Here is a 19068-nt window from a genome sequence, read left to right on the forward strand (position 1 = left end):
AGGAGACTGACCTGGCTGAATGGGGAACTTGTGACTGAGCTGCAGTAGGAAGACAGCATACAGGAGGTGAAAGCAGGGACAGGCTACAAAGGAAGAATATAGAAACATTGCCCAGACCTGTAGGGATGGTTTTAGGAAAGTCAAAGCACACCTGGAGCTGAGGGACAAGAAACAAAGGGACATCAAGGACAACCTAAAAAAACCTCCTGTTGCTTTAGCAATACAGGAATAAACAAAGAAAATGTAGACCTGTGCTGAATGGGCTGAGGAAATTAGTAGCAGCCAATGAAGATGAGGCTGGAACTTAAATCCCTTTGCTTCAGTCTTCTCTGACAGCGTCTCCTAGGCCTGTGTGTTTAGAGTGAGGGTTCAAGGAGGAGAATGACTAGCAAAGGATGAGGATCAAGGGTCTCTTGAGAAATCTTGACCCAAATCTAGTCCTTGGGATAAGATGAGCTACGCTGAGAGTGGTGAGGAGGCTGGCTAGTGTCATAGCGAGGTTGCTCTTTATCACCTTTTAGTTTATGAGATCAGAGATGGACCATGATGAGTGGAGAAAGGTAAATATTGCATTCGTGTTCAGAAAGATCAAGAATAATGATCTGGAGCACTACAGGCTGGTCAACCTCACTCTAGTCTGTGAGAAAATTATGAAGTGAGTCCTCTTCAAACACACTTTTGGGCACAAGAAAGAAGGTGGTGATAGGGAGTAGCCAGCACTGATTAAGCAAAAGTAACTCTGCTTGACCAGCCTACTTCTGTGATGAATTTACTGGTTGCATGAATGAGGGCAAGCTGTGCATGTATTTTACCTCGCCTTAAGCAAAACTTTCAATCTTCCCCAGCACCCTTGTATCCACTTGAGTAGTTAAGTTTTGGCAGGTGCTGGGTAGGTGAGAAGCTGCTTGGATCATCCAGCTCAAAGACTGGTGGTTAATGGCTCATGCTCTACCTGGAGACAGAGTTCCTCAGAGAACCATACGTATCTGTGCTGCCTGAGATCCTTGGCAAAGATCTGGAGGAGGAAATTGGAGTCATCCTTGTCAACTTTGTGGATGAGACCAGTAGGCCTGTCGCCACACTTGAGGGAAGGACTGCCATTCAGAGGAGCCTAGACAGGTGGGAGGTATGGACTGACCCGGAACCTCATGAAATTTGACGACAAATGCCAAGTCCTGCAATTGGGATGGACTAACCACCTGCAAGAGTGCAGGCTGGGAACTAACTGACTGTGAGGCAGATTTTCTGAAAAGGACCTGGAGGTCCTGGTGGGCAGTAGGCAGCAGAGAAGGCTGGTGGCCCCAGAGCTGCACCAGCAGGAGCATGGCCAGGAGAGGGTGGCAGCAAGAGGTCTACTGGCTGGTTCTCTCCAGACCCCATCTGTGGTTTGGGCCCAGCTCTGAGTTACTACAGGATGGGGGGGTCACAAGCTGGGAGTAAGTCCAGTGGGGGCCCCACAATAGTCAGGGCTGGACCCAATGTGCAAGGAGAGGCTAAAGGAGCGGGGCTTGCTCAGCTGCGAGAGGGAAAGCTGTGGAGAACCAACAGCCACCATTCCCACCAGCCAGGGGGCCAGAGGGCAGTGGCAACAGGCTTCTCACAGGGGTGGGCAGTGGAGGAAGGCAAGCCTGGGATGGGAATAGGAACATAGAAGTTATAACCTGGAAGTAAGGGAAAAAAATCGTTGCTGGGACAATAATGAAGCACTGAGACAAGCTGCCTTGGAGGTTTTCAAGACCTAGCTGTACAAAACACTGAAAAACCTGGTCTGAATTTGTAGTTGCCCATGCTTCGAGGATGAGCTGGACTAGAAGCCTCCTGAGATCCCTTCAAATCTGAATCATTGTATGATTCAAGATCTCTTTTATGTCTTTCCCAAATTGATCTATATGGCTCTCCCAGATTAAAACCTCTTAGAAATACACATTATGTAACACTGGTTAAATTTGGGCTCAAGCTGAATTTTGCATTCTTTTCACTGACAACATTCAGTGCAATTCAGCATGGACCATGCTGAACTCACATTTGGAACTAGTCATGGCAGATGTCCTTCACACACATGCATGCTTTTCTTTATTGTACGTCTGTGAAGAGAAATGGTAGTGTTCTTGTAAAGGGCTTTCCTCTTAATTATTTTGTAGGACCTGCTCCCTGTGAGGGAATACTGGTTATACGTAGCACTGTACTGTGAGGTGCCCTCCTGGCTGTGCTTGATAATCCCTAGTTTATCAAGGAGTGGAACTGTGAAGCTAACAACCAACTTTTCAGTTTTCTTTGTTTATCCTTGTGTTGATTAAACTGCATGGTGCTAAGCCTTCCTTCATGGTACCTTTTTTGGATACTGTTACTACAAATACTTATGTACTAAACTCATATCTGCACCTCCTTTTGAAAGTCCTTGGTGGTGCACTTCATGGTGGCCCATTGAACTTCCACACAGACTGGGATTTGTGTGAGAAATTGTGATCAGAAAAACAGCATCTGGTGCAGGGGAGGAGCACTGAACACATCTCAAGAGCACCAGTTTGGCAGGAGCATGTTTTTACTAATTAAGTCTGGGAGCAGATTTTCTGGAGGTTTTTCTATTAGTTTACCGTGCTTGACAACAGTTGTTCCATGTGTATTGAGCCAGTAGTGGTCATTCCTCAAGTCTGGCTGTTGTAAGATTTTCTTGTTTATTTCATGTATTATTCTTTAGAAAGAAATCACTTTTCTGTGTAAACGAAGGAGATAGCCCAGCTGAGTAGATGTGAAGAGTAAGGTATTAACTATTGTAAATATAACAATACTTCAGTGTTAGGGCGATAACAGTTCAGTTTCAACCTTGTAAAAATAATGCTGCGGTTAAGATACTGATAAACCTGGGACCTTTTTGTGCCTGAGAACTGCAGTTTTCTCAGAGGGCTGAAGACATCCTTAATATCTTCACTAGTGGTGTTACGAGCTTAGTGTGTGTGAAATTGTGTTTGTGAGCCCTTGTGCAGGTTTATAGGAATGAAAAAATACAGAAATACCAGATGACATAGCCAGATGTCAGCAGACATCCCCTTATAAAGTATGTTCTGTTAATGATAAGTTATTGCCTGTGTATACTCCAAAGAGGGGCAGTACTGTAATTTTCCTTAAATTGTGATATTTCTAGTGCTGTTAAAGCTGTCCTAAGGTAGGATTATTGTTGTTATCTTAGTTTTCAAGGGCTAAAATTTCATATACTGTTTTGGATGCTTTGGAAACTGCTTTTGAGGGAAATGGAGGCAGTTATTTATTTATTTTGTAACTTTATTGAAGAGGCATAAGGAGGACAGATTTACAGGAAGGATAGAAATGCATCCCACAGCTTTTATGCATAGACTGCTGTCCAGATTAGTGTCATCTAGCTTATGAAGTACCTAAGTCTGTGTTCTGGCTGACTGAGGGGAAGTGGACTTTTCTGTGAAAAGCCCTGTAGGGCACAGACTTTTCTGGAGCCACAACAGTTTGTCAGAAAACTGCTTATGCTACTTAGCCCTGTACAAGATTCGTGATCACAGTACAGGGTTGGTACCAATAACTTAAAACTCATTGTCTGCCTGCCTGCAGTCGCGTGTTAAGGGAAATGATATTTCATGGGAATGACAGTGAGGAACTGCTACAGCCTCATAAGAAAGGACCTTTCTTTGCTCTGCTGTAGAGTTCACCCAATAAAATATTTAGTGGTATAATAAATCTTAGCAGTGGCATCAGGTTTTCAAGATTTGTTTCCAAGTGAAAGAAGTAGTCTTGGTAATAAGACGAGCTTAGGACTTTCTTGAAGGAGGAAAAACTGAAAACTCTTAATCTACCTTTATTATTCCCCTCTAATTTTATAGGTAAACATGACCTTGTTTCCTCTTCTTACGTTCTTGCTCTATACTATCTAGTCGCTGGGTTTCACAAGCTTTTTCTGTGTAAACTTTCTCCTGTCTTTTTCATAGTGAACTTTAATCATGAAGAGTTAAATGTCTTATGGGGCACCTTGCATTTGGAAATGGAACTGTTACAAATTGCACATTACCTACTTAGTTGACCATGGAGTAGAATAGTGCAAACAGTAAAGCTATCAGCTTGTGCTCAGATGTGTAAATGCCTGATACATGATGATGTTAAGAAAGGAGACAGTGGAAAGGGAATACCTCAACTTAAGATACTCAATTAACCCTGGTGCAGTTGGATATCATTAAGCAAAGAGCTGAACCATCTTCTTCAGGTGGATGTTTTTGCAAGGTAAATTCATGTTCTATAGACAGGTGGATAAAATACAATATCTAACATATGGTTTGTAATTATCTCAAAATATTCAATACAGCTTGTTGACATAGCATGTGACAACAGTCATGTGTCATGTATACTTAAAGATCACTGCTTTATCAGGAAAAAAATGATGGATTAAGGATGAATGCTATAGCCAGTGGAAGATTACAGCTAATCCGTTTATAACTGCTGTTTTGGTAATGAGATTTATGTTGTAAAGGTATACATGTAATACTTCTGAAACAGGTTTTTCCTTTCAGCAGCCAATTTTTTTTTATTAGTCTTGAAGTACAAGTTGAAGTTTTATTAAAAAGGCGAGGATTCTCTTGGGAAGATTTTTCTTGAGTCAAATGGGTTTTGGTTTTATACATATAGTACCCAAGATGAAAGAAGGAGAATCTGTGGCAGTATGTAATATATTTAAGGCAGTACTTTCTAGGAAGAGTGTTTTAACTGAAAGGTTGAATTGATACAAATGCTTTACATATAAGTATTGATCCACAGGAATTAATAGTTCTTGTCGGTGGAGTTGCTGAATGAAGTCATATCTGTAGATAAGTGTCTGTAAGAGGTAAGCTCTTTAAATTCAACTGGGTTTCAGCAGAGGACAGTGAGCTGAGTCTTGCATCTATCTGAGATGCTTTGAGGACATTTTATAATGTCCACGTAGCTGGTCTGATTCTTTTTCTGCAGAGAAGAATGTCTCCTGTGACTTCACTGAATGAGTCCTTTGGGGATTGCTGCTGGGCTGGGTAGGAAAAGGAGGTCATGCAGAACAGGGTTGTCTCACCTCTTAGCTAATGAAAAAACTGATGACCTCCATACACAGTGTCCATCGTTCTTGCTGCAAAATGGGAGAGACACCCGTGGGATGTACCTTTGCTACGGTTAGAGGAAGAATATTCTGTTCAGGTTTGCAGTTGGCTCCTGAAACAGCTGCCAACTGTACCCTAAGAAGTCATCTCAGGGCTTTCAGTATTCTCTTCTTTTTTTTATCTCTGTTTTGAAAGTATTTTTTTACTATTTCTATTTATCTTAGTAAACAGACTTTTAGGATTTGTAATGTACCCTGAAGGCAAGTGTTGTTCATACTTAATTCTGTCCATCGCAGCTGTCACTCTAAACATATTTTATTTCACTTCAGTGTGTACACGTTCTTGGAATAAGACTTTACGAAATGTGGGGTGTAGCATGAGAATTTGGTCCAAAAGAAATTAATAGATAATTGCAGTGTGTGGTGCTTTTTTTTTAAAAAAAAAAAAAAAAAAAAAAAAGAAAGGATTTTTCAACATACAGTTTTGCTTCTGGTTAATTAGCAGCTTCTACTGCAATCAGAAAACAATATGCTGTATGAGAGAAAAAAGGATATATAGTTTTGATGCTTTTCTTTGTTACTTATATAGGTTTGTCTTTGAACAAAGAAAGCAAGTTAAAATTCTTGCAGTCACAAGAGATTGGAAAATTAGTATTTTAAAAGTGTAAAACTGAATCTTAAATATGAAATTCCTTCCAGAGAAATAAGAAATAGTGTTGATTAGGAAATCCAGAACAGGTTTTGATGGCCAGTTGGAGTCCCACACTGCTGATTAAATACAATACACAGGCCTGTTTTACTTGTATTCAGACAGAGCCTTGTACAGCCTCTCTTTGCAACGCCCTTCTGTCCTACTGCATGATCTTGAGCATCTCTCAGGTTAACTTGGTGTGTTTGGCAAGTTCCTGTTTTGAAAACTGTCCCTGTCATTCTCCTGCCTGAGAGCATCCCCTTTGAGATCCTGTTCTTTGTGGTACCGTCTGGTGTTGGAAACTAGGGAGCCATCCTGTCTGAGTAATGAAACACGACAAGATGACCTCCAAAAGTGTTCCAACAGTTTGAAAACTCAGTTGTTCGGGTTTCCTAAGCTTTGAGTAGACCCTTCCTTGTTAACTGCACCAGCTCCCCATTGTTTGGGTTAACGCTGGAAAATGGACAAAGAAATGTCTGTGCTAAGCCTTCCAGTGGGTTCAAATCTGGGAAGACTTCACTGGTGTGGGCACAGTAAAGAGTGACAGAATGGATTTTAAGTAGGGACTAGAAGAATATACCACAGCATGGCATGGATGTTACTGGAGCAAACCTTCCCAGCGTGAGGGTCACTGGAGAGCACAGCGCTCTCAGAGCTCAGGTCTGGCCGTTCCTGGCATAGATCCACCACTGCAGGGGCAGCAGTGTTGGGGTAGTGCTGTATTTTGAGTTGGGAATTCCCTCAGGGTCGGGGCTGACCTTGTGAAGAGCCAGTTATGGAAGGGTAGTTGCACGTTTCCTCATTTATCTGCAAACTAAACAGGCAGCCCACCACTAGCTAAGAGTTAACCACTTTTGTTTTATAGTGCCAGGGATGAGCATCACCACATAATGGGTAAGAAGTGCCAAAACCCAGATGCTCTGACAGTTTGCACTGACACACTGAGCAACAGCTTTGCAGCTTCAGAGTTTGTTTCTGTCAGCTGTGCTTCATTTCCATGCTGTCCTCTTTGTCAAATTACAATCCAGGCTGAAGATGTGGAATCTGTACCCTGCTGTTACCTTGGCAGCCCCTCAGATTTGTCAGTGAGAACATCCCAGGACTTACAGCAAAATCTGTCATGCTGTGTGTGACCTTCCTTTCTCAGAGCACAGCTGCCAAACAGTTGTAAATACCATATGTTCCTGTAAGCAGAAAGGAAATGTAAAGGCTTAGGTTTGAAGCAGGAGCATTGCATCTTAAAGTCAAGTGATAGTCAGAAGCTTTTGTGTCAGATACGTAGTTTGACAAGATTAGGTCAGAGCGCAACACGTTACTTAGAGTCTGAATTTTTAATGAGTTTGGAACAAATTACACTTGTTTTTGTCCACTTTATGAATGTCTCAAACTTGTTTAAAGCTCAGCCCCATACAGACAAAGCTTTTCTAGTCTTCAAATACCACTTCCACCTTCATGGTTTAGAGGAATTGAATAGTATGCATGATACACACTGTCCAGTGGTAAATTTAATCTTCTAACAAGACAAACTAAATTAAGCACTGTAAAATTGTGGAAGTTAGTTACGAGAATGCTGGACCTCATGCAGCAGGTTTCATTAGTCCAGTCTTAAGTTCAGAGAATTTAACACCCTACTAAGTGTAAACTCACCTTTCAAAAACAAAACAGGCAGCATTCCAGATAAGGTTGTGCCAGTACTTTTTTCAGTGGCATTAATGGTTGTTGCAGTGTACTGGAAATACGTATAATTCCAATATCATAGTTCTGAATAGGTGTAAAAAAGCTATTATGGAGTTGGACTTAGTAGTTCAAAAGTGAGGATCATGCAGGCTTTCTGTTACTTACATTTACTTAAGATCAACCAGCATAGAGCCCTTTTGCCTTTATTGACCTATTTATCCTTAATTGGCCCTCAAGGATAACATGGCCTACTTCAGCCATCTGTAGTTGAGTCTAAATGAGTCCTCAAAGTTGTTAACTTTATTCAAATAGTCCACCCAAAGCAGCTCTGCACAACCTGAAGAAATTACACTTTTTCAGTTTAGAAAATTAAAACTCTTCCTTAAACCCCCTTATTTTAGTTAATTTCACACACTAAAAGAGAATCTGTTAAGCAATAACTTTGTCTTTTAGTGATTATTTCTGTTACCTGTAGAAATGCATCACAGACATTCTGATTATAGTCTATGGGATTCTCTGATGGGGTAAAGCTTGGTAAGTTACTGTAAAAAAGGCTGATAGGTACCATGGAAAGGACATCAGTGCATGTGGTACAAGCAGATGAGCAGGCCCAGGCAAATAATGATACCTGGACACTGTAGTTTATATCTTTAACACTGGCTACATTCCCTCAGCTTGCCTTCAACAACATAAGCTTTTTGGAGCAGAAGGAATCTCAGCATATATAATGGAATAGATTACGGTACTCCAGTCAGTTGTGTTTATTTTAAGGGGGAATTCACTTTAAAGTGGGAGAGAGTCTGATTTAAGAACCTGAAGTAGCAGAGAAGATAGATGAGCTGTAGGGATGAATCAAAGAAGATACTGATGCCCGTATCTCTGAAGCTGAGTGGGGAGGGAAAAGAGAAATGTGACTGTTTATGCTATATAAATTGACATAAATAATTTAAAATAAATAAGGTATGTAGCAGTGCTGCTTATTTGGCTGAGACAGTACTTGAGACAGAGGTGCCTCAAGTAAACACATTTTAATTCATATCTCACAATTTCAAGGGACCTACTGCTGCACAGGATAAAGACCAGTGGTTGCCTTTGGGACCAAGGCTTGAGAGCAGCTCTCCTGGTTGTCAGTGAGTTGTCACTTGCCTCATCGACAGTATGTCTCTGATAGCAGACCATCTTCCTTGCGGGTTCTTGCTTTTCAGCCCATCTACAATCATCGTGAAGTTTGGATGACACTTCCAAAATTTTGAATCAGCACTTTAGACAAAGCTCTTTGAAGTTGCTTTCGTTATTTTGTCTCCTGTTTATCTGGCCTTTAAGATCTCCTGTCACTGACACATCATGTATAATTATCTTGCCTATGCTTATAAAGTTTCAAAAGGTACTTTCATGGTGTTGCTTTTCCAGGCTGTGTGGTTCTGCTTGTCTCTTCCACCTCATGAGTAAATTACATCATTATAACATGGGTTTTATTTATGCCATCTCACAACCAAGCGTTGATCTAAATTCTTCTTTGCCTGGTTGCTGTGAAATCCTAAAATACAATTTTGTGTATCTGATGATTCCCCAATCCTGAGAACACTGAAATACAGTATGAGTGTTTTCAGACATACCTGGGGCATGAACTAATAACAGCCGAGACTAAAAGTAAGCATAAATAAGAAAAAGTTTTCCATCAGTAGTACACTGGAAGAGGTTCAGGGAGAGTTAAATGGAATGTGGAGAAGCAGGGGGGGGGGGGGGGAGGAAGTGCATAGTGGAGGGAAACACGTCAGATTTCTTATCTGAACCTTATCTAATGATGAAACTTTAACAGGTTCAGCTCCAGCACAAAGGCTTAGGTTTTTTTCATTTCCCAGGCAGCTTCATCTGTTTCTCTGAAGGGAAGGCAGTAATTATCAAAACCAAATAAAAAAAAAAAGTCCAAATGCTGTGTTTTGAATGTGCATTAAAAAATCCGTATAGTCACAGAATTCCAGTGCAGAATGAAAAAGATGGTAGAATAGTATGCACGTTGTATTCATAGTGATTGGGGGGGGGGAGGGGGGAAGCAGTGTTTATTTTCATAATCAGATTTTTAAACATAAAAATCAATGAGAAATGGTGGCTCCTTGCTTACAGGTTATGGTCCTGCTGTGGGCTGCCACAAAATGGGGTGTGTTGAGTGAAATGCAGCTGTTACTGCCAGGAGGTTTATATATAAATTTTTACTTGGCATTCAGTGATCTTGGACAGACCACTAGAGGCTGCACTAGTACAGCAGCGCTTCTGACTGTCTCACTTTACATTTGTTACGCTAGAATTCCTTCTCTTTCCTACATTTCTTCATGAACAATGGTCAGCCTTAGTTTGAGATGGGTGAGTTTATCCTTCCACGGTTTAAGTTAATCGAGCTGACTGTGAGAGGGCCCAGTAATCAAATATAACAAATTCTAGATCAATAACCTTTTGTGGAAGCACAGTACAGGCACTCACTGAATACAATAAGGAGTAGATGGCAGGTTTTGTCCCTGATTCCAGAGATTTGGATATGGAGAGATAGCTGCAGTGCAGTGACCTGCACAACACCAAGCACCTGCTTTGAATTCAGCACCTCAGGAAGCTTGAGGTGAGCCTGTTCCTTGGGTCTATGCTCTATAGATGGTTTTCCAAGGAGATTAGAAGCAATAGATGTGTCCTCCCAGCTGTGCTTCCTGTACTAGCTGACTTCTTCAGTGTTCTCAGCCAAAGACATGTAGGTTACAGAAATTAAAGACAAAACTATATTACTAATTCCATCTGAAATTAGGCTGAAGTTGTCAATGATTGCATTCACATTTTTGTCCCGTATGCATTGTCATACGCCAGAAATAGAGGGTGCTCATCATTCCTGTCCTTTCTCTTAAATGTTGCTGGACTAAGAACTGATACCTGATAGACCAGTTACACACCTCAACTGAAAGTGTGTTTTTGTGGGAATCTGGACTGAGGTGTCAGGCCTGCACTTTGAATCAGAGCTGAAATGTCATGCCAGTTTGCTCTAAGGCATCTCAGGAGGTTTGCTGGTATCCAAAGAGGTTCATCTGGGTGTTCGTAAATCTTAAATTCATAAATGTGACACTTGTTAGGAACCGTTCTGTTCTCAGATGTGTGCAATATTCTTTGACCTCAGTCATACATATACATCTCTGGCAGAACTTGGCACCAAACTGATATTTTCTGCCTGATTTTCTATCTAACCGATTGAATGTCATGGTAGTATCATGCACTTGTATATGCAGTGATCTTTTGGGAATATGTTTTCATTCTATTTATTTTCTTGGCAGATTGTTTCTTTGCCACTGATGTCTCAATACCAATGCAAACCTCAATTTTTCTGTCAGAAAAATAGAAAATATAATTTTAAAGTTTCCTAATTTAGAGCAAGTGTGGTTAGTGGGAAGGTATTACTGTCCAGCACTCAATAGTTCCAACTTCTCTTAGGTGTGTAATCACTTTGATTTGTACATTCACATTACAAATTTGGAATGTCATTTGTAATGTTGGTGTTACAAAGGATTTATAACACTTTTTATTTTCCAAGCTATTCTTCAGTTGAATGCTTTTAAGTACTAATTTAAGTGCAGGTTTCTAGAAAACACCTAAGAGAGATCTGATATAGCAGCAGCATTACAGAGCAGTATTCAGCTTAGATGCTGTGTTAAAACCTACAGCCTTACTTAGCAATTTAAACCAGAAATTTAATTGTCTAATGTAGAACTCCAATAATGGTTTATAGTTCTGTTTCAGTTTCTGCTGTATCTAAATTGATTCAATTAGGCACATTCTACAGTGAGGCTGGGTATTATGGGCTATAAAACCCTGCACTACCTGTAGCTTTCAAACTAGAGCTTTGCAGAGTGGGATATATCCCCTTCTTCACATCATTTACTCAAGAAAGCACAAGACTGCTTTCTCCTTAGAGACTGTGGTTTCAAATGTTAAGAAGTCCTTAATCTTAGTCTTGCTTTGGATAGTGAGAAAGAAGCTGTCGTAAGATCAAAATACTAAGACCAAATTCAGAAATATTTTTAAATCAGTAATTAGAACACCTTTTAAAATGAGGGGAACATGCCAAATGTGATAATTTCTTTTGTTTCTTTTTAAAAATATCCAGCTGGTGGATTTGTTTTGGAATTAAGTGGATGAATTGGCCAGTTTTGAAAGAAAGTAGGCTTTATGATAACAAGCAATCAGGAATTATAAGAAAATTAAACTGCTGTAGGTCTAATTCCTGTTTAGTTCCTGGGTAGTAGATTTTGTTTAGTGTTACAATTGAGCTTCAACTTTATTTTCTTTGTCAAATTCATAAACACTTGAATTCTTCTACTGTAGGAAAAACTGCATCCTCTAGGACTTACCTAGTTATCAAATAGAAAAAGTCTTGGTTATCCGACATAAGGACACAAGGAGGGGAGATGTGGGGCAGGGTTATGCCAGGTGAATTGTTCCAGCCCTTCCCCTTGCTGGAAAACCAGCATAAAGCTGGTAATGTGAAATGTCACCATAGGGCTTAGTTGAATTATTTTCATTCATAGATGCTGTACTGGAGATTTCTGTCTTGATTTGTTAATACCATTAATACCATAAGACAATATCTGATTGTCTTCTAGAACGAATAAAGGCAGCTAAGGAGATGCTCTTCTCTGCTTGCATTCATTGCCAGGGCATTAGTGGTTTCTTTTTTTTATTTTTAATATGTTAAACACGATTTAGAAAAAGTTCTTGTCCTCCCCCTCACCCCCAAGAAGTCATTCCTAGCAGCAGCAGGAGAGATGGAGAAGTGGTCTTTGAAGTGGCTCGGGTTCAATCTGTTGAAATGCCTCTGAAAATGTAGGATGCAGAGTTTCTCTTGGGAAACGATAACCTTAGTAGTTAGTGTCTGGTTTCCAACAGCCTGTTCCTAAACAAAGTAACAGAGAATGCTGTTCTTGATTACCATGGCTGGTTTGCTGATGACTGAATATAGGGTAACTTTCTGACTTCAAAGATTGATAACTGCTGAAAGTATTTTTATGACTGGGGGCATGACAGGAACTCTTGCTGTTCAAAGTGTTTGTTACCCCTGTGCTCAGGCTACTGGACTGTCTTCTTGTATATGCTGAACCTGTTTGAGCTCCAGCTTGTCTTGTTCTGCACTGTATACAATTCTACCTTCGAGATTATTTTTTTTAATATATATTTTTTTATGAGCCACACAACCCTTGTGGCATGCCCAAGCATAAACCTAATTGCCATATGGACAGGATGGGCAATATCATTCCAAAGATGTTTCACTGGGTCTTGTATGTTTCCCTTTTTGTGGTACAGTAGTATGGCCAATGATGGGTGGGTGGGCCGATTCCATGGTCCTTCGTACATAGGTCTACATGTTGCATGCCAAAAAAGGCCAAGATCTGTGAGCAGCCTGAGACCCCACATCTCTTCAAGCAGTGTGTATGTATCACTGATGCACATTGCTGGTCAGTGATGAGCTACAGAGGGTTAGTAATCTTTAATAATGGGTGATACCAGGCAACTAAAGACAGCTTCAGCTGTTTATAATGCAGATTGCTGCAGGCATTGCCTTGGTGCTCTGCTTAATGCAGTTAATTCTTCACTGAATGTTACTGAAGTCCTCCTGTCAAAATAGCTGTTCAGCTGTTGAGAGCAAGAATTTCTAGTCAGTTTGTATGCATAGGCAGAGGTAGTCAAGGTAGGGAATAATCCTGAGTGTAATGTAAGCCAACTGTTTATTATTAAAGCTTTAAGACTGAAATTCACTTTTATTAAATTGGAATTATTTAACCTAAAATGCCGCACAGAATTTCAAACATGCAAAATGATGATATTATCAAGCCTCTGCAGTGAACCTGAAGATTTGTTTTTGTTTGTAGTAGAGAGCAATGTATATGATCAGTTTTCATACAGCAGGCTAGAAGCAATAGGAACTTATTTGTGTAGCAGTTGTCACCACCCATATCTTGGAGAAATGCAAGGATCTTTCAGATGATGACTACGTAATTGCTTCCACACACCCCAGAGGGAAGTTTCTTTCTGCAGTCCTATGTAGCAGAAGCTTTCCCACCCTTTCCCCCAGGTGCATGAGCTCATTAAGTCTTGCAAACAAGTCAAAGAGGGAGAAGTCCCCAGATTTGAAAGCTGAGGAGTCACTAAATGGAAGATTCAGTTCCTGCTGTACAGTCTATGTTGGAGAACTTGGTGCTTGTAGGGCAGGTGCTTCAACCTCAGTCTCTCACCTTCTCCAAAAGGTGTTAAACTGGCTCCCCAAGATGGAGAAAGGGGACTGAGCAGAAAGCCTACCCTCTGCTGTATTTTCCCCTGTCCTCTGTGGCCCCTGCTCCCCTTCCCCTGCTTTCTACCTTTCTGACCCAGCCTTTGTGAGTTTGCCAGATGTGTTTCCTGCAGAGCATGGATGGTTTCTCTGCCTTTCTAAAAATGTTCTGTTCTTTGTGCTGGTGAGTAAAGAGAAAAACAGAGCTTGTGCCATGAACATTGGGTTGTTTTGTGTGTGTGTGTTAGGAGGGAAACAAAGGAAGGAAATACTAAATTTGAATTACAAGCTTATAGAAGTTACATTTCAGAAAGTACACCAGATACAAGTAAATGCATTAAAGAAAACAGAATTTGTAAGGGAAATGTCGAGAGGCCTTAATAGGCAGGTGCTTCTGCTAAGGTTGTCTGCTGTTTCTCACTGTCAGGGTTGGTTTCCAGTCATTTACAACTCTGCCAAATTTTCTTTCCATTCATGAGGTCTCACCTGAGTTTTTGATTTAAAGTTCAGCCAAAACAACTGAGTTGTTCCCAAGAAGCCAGGGAACAAATCCACTGTGTTTTTCAAACATGGAAACAGTCTTTTGTTTGAGAAGCTCAAGTGCCTCCATCCTTGGTCAAGGACTTGGACTGCTTAGAAGAATGATGGCCTTTGTCTCAAGGAAATACCTTGAGAAAAATCTGCCTGTATCGCAGGTCACAGGTGCTCAGTAACTACTCAAGTCTGTTGTCAAAAATGTCCCACTTCATCCTGGGGCTGAGCAGGGCCTTCTCTGCCGTTGCAGCATGAGCTGCTCTAGAGGCAGGTCTGCTGCAAGGCTGAGAGTGGGAAAACTGTCCCTTGGGGTGCAAGTGCTGCCTGTTGACAAGCAGGCTGTGCAGGCAAGCTTCCTGACTCAACAGGCAGGACCACAGCCAAGGGAAGTGTCCACCTGAGGGAAGATACTGACATTGAGTGGGACATAGGGTGAAGGAGACTTGGGTTGGAGGATGAGAGGACTGGATATTCAGGAAGGGGCAGGGTGAGAACCAGTTTGGTCATTTGTTCTGACAGTATAAAATAAAAAAAATTAAAGCCCCAAGACTTTTTGAGCTGTTCTTGGAGCAAGGCAGCAGGGAATGAGAATGGCTGAAGGGACGAATGGGAGACACAAATGTGGGTGGTGGTGACAAATTACTGGAGAGTGTAACAGAGGTGTGAGAAGATCTTGCCTAAGCTGATGAGTACAGTGCAACTGGAGCAAGGCAGGGGGTAAAGCTTGATGAGCAGGACAGGTCGTGTCCATCAGAGCATTCTTCTGCTGAGACACAGAGTAGACACCAAAATGCTTTGCTCTCCAGCAAATGGGGGGAAGGCGGGGGAGAGGAAATCACTATTTGGATAGAATGTAATAATTATGACTGAGGAAAAGAGGGAGAGCTGATACTTAAATCAGGAGCCAAAGAAAAATTGAATACTGCTTGTTGCCGAAACACCATTCATCCTATGCCCTAAAAGAGGGGAGTCTCGCAAACTGTCTTGTAACTACATACACAGGTGTGTGTAGCAGCAAAGAGAGGTCAGTAGAGCAAGGGTGCACTGGCAAACAGACCCATTTCCAGTATTTACTTTTCTTGAATATGTGACTTTTGTTACCTTCGTAATGTTCTCAACTCTTGTACACAATGTCTTAGTTTAGTTTGTTGCTTCCTGCCTACGACTTGCTGGAGCTGGATCCCAGATTCCATAGCCAACCCTTGGCAACATGACACTGTTATCAAGATAACAAATATTTTTCCCACTGTGATCAGTTCAGAACAGAGTGTTTAATTTTTTTAAAAGTAGTCTATATTAATGGAGTGTTAACGGTTTGAAGTCAGGTGCTCAAGACAGTGCCACTGGTTGTCTGCTAGCCAGCAGTGGGGAATTGTGGCTTTTATGTCTAAGCCTGGAAGAAGGCTGCATTCTAAATCATGCAACCACCCAACATACTTGATCCCTCAGTTTGGTCCAGCAGTGGAAAAAGAAGGCTGACTAAAGACGTCATCTGGGCTATCTAAGAGATGTACTTTTCTTTTGTCAACTCTTACGCTTAAGTAAGCCTCGTCTGTTTGTTTGTTTTTTTCCTAGGAGAATGATATTAAGCTCTGCTTATTGCTAGGTGTTAAGGCAGATGATTAACTGTGTGGAGCTACCATCTAGATCTTCTCTGGGATCCCAGCTGGGTCTGTCATCCTCTATGCTCCTGGAGAGATCTCTGATAGATGCTCTGTCAGAGGCTTTAAAGTTATGCTTGTTAGGCAGAAATCTCAATAGCTACTTGAAATATTATACAGATGTTGCATTTAGGTACTCTGTGGGATCTGAAATTATGCTTCCATAATGCTCCAGGAATCCTGGAGATTTCTATTGAGCAGGGAAAATGGCTCTCTAAGCATCATAATACTCTTCAAAATCTGCATGAACTGCCATGGGAACAGCTGTAGCACCTTTTTTATTTCATTCACCCATGTTTAGACTGTGTAACGCAAGGACTTTGTTTTGCAACTTGATCATTGTGGAACGCGGTTGCTGTTGGCATTTTATTTTGCTCAGTTGCTAAAGGTTAAAATGGTGGGACCTTTAAATGGGGAACAGGAAGATGCTGAAATCGGTCTGGATCTGTCCCTCTTGCCCTTCAGATAAAGAAAGAGAAGGAAGAGGGGAAGCTTTAGTAAATCATGGATATTTAGTGTAGTGGGAAGCATATTGCTAATATAAAGCCCTGATTGTTTGCAAGATTTATTCAGGCTTACAAAGCAAGTACTCAGATGTTGTTTATCAGTGTTGTCCAAACCCAGAGGCAAGAGTTAAGTAACATGCACTGAATATAGGTAGCAAGGGGTTGTTTCTAATATTCTCCTATGTTAAAATGACTGCCTAGCTTCTTTTGAAAGAAAGCAAGTGTTCCTTTGTATTTTTTATGATTATTCATGTTTCCCCCTAAATATTTAGTCTGTAAATTTGAGAGATATTACGGTTTGTAAAAGAGAGGGGGTAGACTGTGAGTCATGTTTAAAATCGTAATTTTGAAGAATAGCTTAAGATGACACATCTGGATACCTGTGTTCATCATCCTGTTATTCTTATGCTACCAACATAATCTCATAAAGCAAAGCTCATGTTTTCATGATTCAGCAATCTCGAATAAGAGATCCTGACATTCTGTTGTGTGTTGATTTTTATATTGCCTTTTAAGGTATGTTGGTAACAAATTGATGCACAGTATTTCTAAATGACACACAGTAGGCCTTGCAGTAAATTATTATCCAGATTGAAAATACAGCACATATATTAGAAATGACCAAATATATGAGAAAATAACAAATCCGAGCCCGTCTGCCTTGTATTTGCCTGTCATTTCCATTTTGATTGCGATTGGCTGGCAAGGGCTGCTGCTGGCATTGCACAATTGGCTTAGTGGGGAATTACAAAACAGGAGCAGATCCCTTGATTGGGACTCCGTAGCACATGCAGCTGAGCACAGGCGAAAAAGAAAGGTCACCCATAGACAAGGATTTGAGCAGAATCTCTCTCACAGATGTTTCCATTCCAGAGAAGCACGTCTGATCTCATTTTTCTCCTCTACGACTGGGAGTGTTTAAATGCCATAGGGATATTTTTCTTTCGGTGAACGTGAAAATGCACCTGGGAACAAGTTTGCAACCTGGAGGCATGTGAGAATTTCAGATGCGCAGGGCAGTATCATGGAATGATCAGAAGGATCTGTGGGTTTAGGGAGTTTTAAATATCAGTGAGGAGGAAGACAATTCAAACAGAAGGTTAAAAGCAGATGCAAAAGGAAAACAACTTTGTTTTGATCCTGGAATTATACTGAAAACAGCATGAAGGAGGGATTATATCAGCACCAAAGCAATGGAGAATCGAAGGGGTTTATTTTCCTCTGAAATAATCTCTGTGCAAGAAATGTAAAAACTCGCTTGTGAAAAAGGAGAATTCATTATTTGAATATGGTTTGAAGCTCTGTGGAACCTGTTTGGGACTGCTGCATCTTTCCAATGGTGTATAGTATAGTATGTATTTATTTCAGATGTGTAGATGAAGAAGATTCAGCACAAAAAGGTCAAGCTACTTTTTTGTAAATAGTTTTTAACTGCTTTTTGTGAGTGAGACAACATAGGAATTTCATTTGCATTTTTAACTGAACTTTCTCTTTCTTTCCTCCTCCAAACTTAGTTTGCGAGATGCTGGAATTGGATTTATTCTTGTCATAGATCGCAGACAGGACAAATGGACTTCTGTGAAAGCTTCCATACTGCGGATAGCAGTGAGTACTGTTTTAAGTTAACTCCTAAGAAAGATTTTCTGTGTTGAACCTTCCTCTTATGAGTGGAAAAACAGGAAATGTTTTATTTCTTCAGCAAAATGTTAGCTGATAGATGACACAGGAAGTATCCGGTAGTTTTGTATTGCAGCTGACTGGGACCAGGCATCATGTATCTATGATGTGCTTTTAATGCAGTTTGCAGGTCAGAACATCTTCCTGAGAAAACACTTGGAGAGCATGTGTGTGTGTGCATGCAAATGTGTGCAGCGTGCAGCTCTTCCAGGTGGGAGCCAGTGTTTACATGGACGTCCCATGTGTCCTATACAGCTTTGGGCCCACCTTTCACTATTCAAGTGAGCTTTCCTTTTAGGAAGGGATGAGGGTCCTGATTTAGTTTGCCACTTGTGAAAGGTATTCAGGTGTAAAAACTGATTCTGTGGTGTTCAAATTAAAATAAGGGTTGCTTGTGTACCTTATGATATTACATACCTACTGTGATCAATCAACAGCACATGCTGGTACTTTCATTCTCTTTTTTAATTATTATTTTTTAAATCTGAAAACTAAGCTTATTAGAGGCTTCTTTTTTTACATGAGTAGGAAAAGAGATTCATGTTTATCATGTGCTTATCCTACTGTTGGTTTACTTTTTTATTTCTTTGGGGTTTTTTCTTGTTATCCTTGCTTGAATTGTTAGTGTTTATAATCTTTCCAGTAAGTGCTGTAAGCATCTTTTATTCAATTTTTAGTGGCTGAAAAATTTTGACTCTGTAAGGTAAAAGTTAAATCAAAACAGTAAATGTCATTTTTGTGTAGCCCCATTCTGACCAAAGAACTGTTTGCTTATTGTAAATTAAAGGTATTTATTTAAAGGTAATACCTTACTCCCACTACATGACTTTTTTTGTGAATGAATATATAATGATATAATATTCTCACAATATGACTTTTTCCACAGTGAGTATGTTAGAAATGTTAAAATATTGAAAATATGCCAAAATACTAGCAAAATCTGC

At 40.5% G+C, this 19068-nt stretch overlaps 1 protein-coding gene across 20 annotated transcripts in view; it reads left to right on the forward strand.

Moving 5' to 3' along the window:
* MCF2L (MCF.2 cell line derived transforming sequence like) overlaps positions 1-19068 on the forward strand; it is a 164170-nt gene that overhangs the window by 106408 nt on the left and 38694 nt on the right. For all 20 annotated transcript variants that reach the window (XR_005826492.1, XM_040584555.1, XM_040584554.1 and 17 more), the window contains one exon: positions 17962-18052. Coding sequence is in view for 19 of the 20 variants with exons in the window: in XM_040584555.1 (XP_040440489.1) it covers positions 17962-18052 (91 nt within the window). In the remaining variant the exon portion in view is untranslated. The remainder of the gene's footprint in view (positions 1-17961; positions 18053-19068) is intronic.

This window comes from Falco naumanni, chromosome 2, assembly GCF_017639655.2.
Source record: "Falco naumanni isolate bFalNau1 chromosome 2, bFalNau1.pat, whole genome shotgun sequence".
NCBI lineage: Eukaryota > Metazoa > Chordata > Aves > Falconiformes > Falconidae > Falco > Falco naumanni.